A 2,619-nucleotide genomic window follows, 5' to 3' on the forward strand; every position below is an offset into this window, starting at 1 on the left:
ATTGATATTTATATTAAAAATTTTAATATTTTAGGAAAATCCCTGTTCTAAGAAAATTTAATTAAAAAAATTGATATTTATATTAAAAATTTTAATATTTTAGATTAGACGTCAGTATTACCGTTATTTTATTTATTTAAATGTATAATTAAACATAGAATATAGTGTTTAACTTACTTTAATTAATATAAACAAAAAAAATCTAAATCTAGCATTATAGCGTTGAAAAGTTTGTCATTATTAAACTTTATTTGTGACATTAGTGTGACTTTTGGGTTTTGTGACTTTTAGTTTTTTGTAACCAATAGTGATTTTTGAGTTCAATTATGTGAGTTATGAGCATTTGATGACATTTATAGCTTTAAACCATTGACATTCCTATGGTTATGTTTGTAAGCCTATATAAAGGCATGCTTAGTTGAATGGAAAATATATCTCTCATTTTTTATATTTGTCCTCCACGTTTTTTTATAACGTAGTGGTATCAAAGCTAGTAGAAAATATTGAGAGAAAAATGGCCAACGGTGGGATAGGTTCACTTCAACTATCAATGCTTACCAAGCTCAACTATGACAATTGGAGCATCAAGATAAAAGCGTTACTAGGAGCACAAGACGTGTGGGAGATCATGGAGAACGATTTCCAAGAGGTAGAAGCTGGAGTCGATCAAGCGCAAAGAGATGCGTTAAAGGAGACAAGAAAGAAGGACAAGAAGGCCCTTTATATCTTGTATCAATCGGTGGACGAAGATACGTTTGAGACCATCGCCAATGCGAAGACGTTAAAGGCAGCATGGGACAAGCTCCAATCGACTCATAGAGGAGCCGATCGTGTGAAAAAGATATGGTTGCAAACCTTATGTGATGAGTTTGAATCTTTACAAATGAAGGAGACGGAGGTGATAGCGGAATATCACACAAAAGTAATGGTTATCGTCAACCAATTGAGACGGAATGGTGAAGAAATCACCGATGTTCGTGTCATGGAGAAGGTTCTACGAAGTCTAAATACAAAGTTCGAGATTATCGCCACGACGATCGAGAAGACACAGGATCTCGAGAACATGACAATTGAACAATTTATAGGCTCGTTACAAGCCTATGAGGAGAAAAAGAAAAGGAGGATAGAGTAAACATAGACCGTTAAACAACTTCTCTAACTCAAAATCAAGGAGGAGAATAGTCGTGGTCGTGGAAGGCGTGGTGGAAGGTCCGGGAGAGATAAATCTGAGGTAAAATATTATAATTGTAATAAATATGGACGTTATGCGAATGAGTGTTACTCATCTCAAACAGAGTTGATTGATCGAAAGCATCAGGATCAATCAACCGCTAGCACATCAAAAGCTCATCAAGGGCAATCCAATTATGCAGAGGAGAATGGAACCTTATTTATGGTTTCAAAGGGAGAAGAAGAGAGTCAAGATAGTATGTGGTATCTTGACACAGGAGCCTCGAATCACATATGTGGAAAACGCGAGATGTTTATGGAGTTGAACGAGATGGAGAAAGGTAATATTGCCTTTGGAGACAATTCTTTAGCCGCCATCAAAGGAATAGGTAAAATTCTCATTCGGTTAAAAAATGGAGAAAATCAATATATCACAAATGTTTATTATATTCCCAATGTAAAAAATAATATATTGAGTGTAGGACGATTGTTAGAGAAAGGTTTTGAATTTCAAATGAAAAACAGTTGTTTGTATTTGAGGGATAATCATGAGAGACTTATTACTAAAGTCTCCATGACTAAAAACCGAATGTTTCCTTTGAATATATGTAATGATGTTTCAAAATGCTTGAAGACGTGTTATGAAGGTCTCTCTTGGCTATGTCATCTACGGTTCGGGCACCTTAATTTTGGAAGTCTAGAAGATTTGTCGAAGAAGAAGATGGTGCGAGGTTTACCACACATTCACAAGTCAAACCAAGTGTGTGAAGAGTGTTTGCTTGGCAAACATCATCGAAGTAGTTTTCCGAAGGAGTCTATGACAACAACAAAGAAGCTTTTAGAACTCATCCATGACGATGTGTGTGGAATGATCAAACCAGAGTCTCATGGTAAAAGTAAATATTTCCTTCTATTTATTGATGATTTTTCTAGAAAAACATAGGTGTACTTTTTGAAGGAAAAATCAGAAGTATTTGAAATTTTCAAGAGATTTAAGGTAACGTGTGGATAATGAAAGCAACCTTACAATCAAGGTCATGAGAACCGATTGAGGTGGTGAATTCACATCAAATGAGTTCAAACAATTTTGTGTTGAAAAAGGCATCCGACGTCCGTTAACAATCCCAAGGAAACCGCAACAAAATGACATGGTGGAGAGGAAGAATCGGACAATCTTGAACATGGCAAGAAGCATGCTAAAGACAAAGAAGATGCCGAGGGAATTTTGGGCGGAGGCCGTAGCTTGTGCAGTTTATTTAATAAATTGAGCACCAACCAAAAGTGTGCTTGACAAGACACCTCAAGAAGCATGGAATGGAAGAAAGCCCAGGATTGGTCACTTCAAGGTGTATGGGAGTATCGTATATGCTCATGTGTCGGAAGAAAAAAGGACCAAACTCGTGATCGAAGCAAGAAACTCATCTTCATCGGCTATGATGCAAGTTCAAA

General features: G+C 36.2%; 1 protein-coding gene across 1 annotated transcript; it reads left to right on the forward strand.

The window, feature by feature from the left end:
• Window positions 1-514: 514 nt before the first annotated feature.
• LOC150034945 (uncharacterized) lies at window positions 515-1,132 on the forward strand. Its single transcript, XM_090315184.1, has one exon. It carries the CDS (start codon window positions 515-517, stop codon window positions 1,130-1,132), a length of 618 nt encoding a protein of 205 aa, XP_090171310.1.
• Window positions 1,133-2,619: the final 1,487 nt, after the last annotated feature.

The sequence above is a fragment of the Benincasa hispida genome, chromosome 7 (assembly GCF_027475165.1).
Source record: "Benincasa hispida cultivar pf3 chromosome 7, pf3_genome.v1.1, whole genome shotgun sequence".
Lineage (NCBI taxonomy): Eukaryota > Viridiplantae > Streptophyta > Magnoliopsida > Cucurbitales > Cucurbitaceae > Benincasa > Benincasa hispida.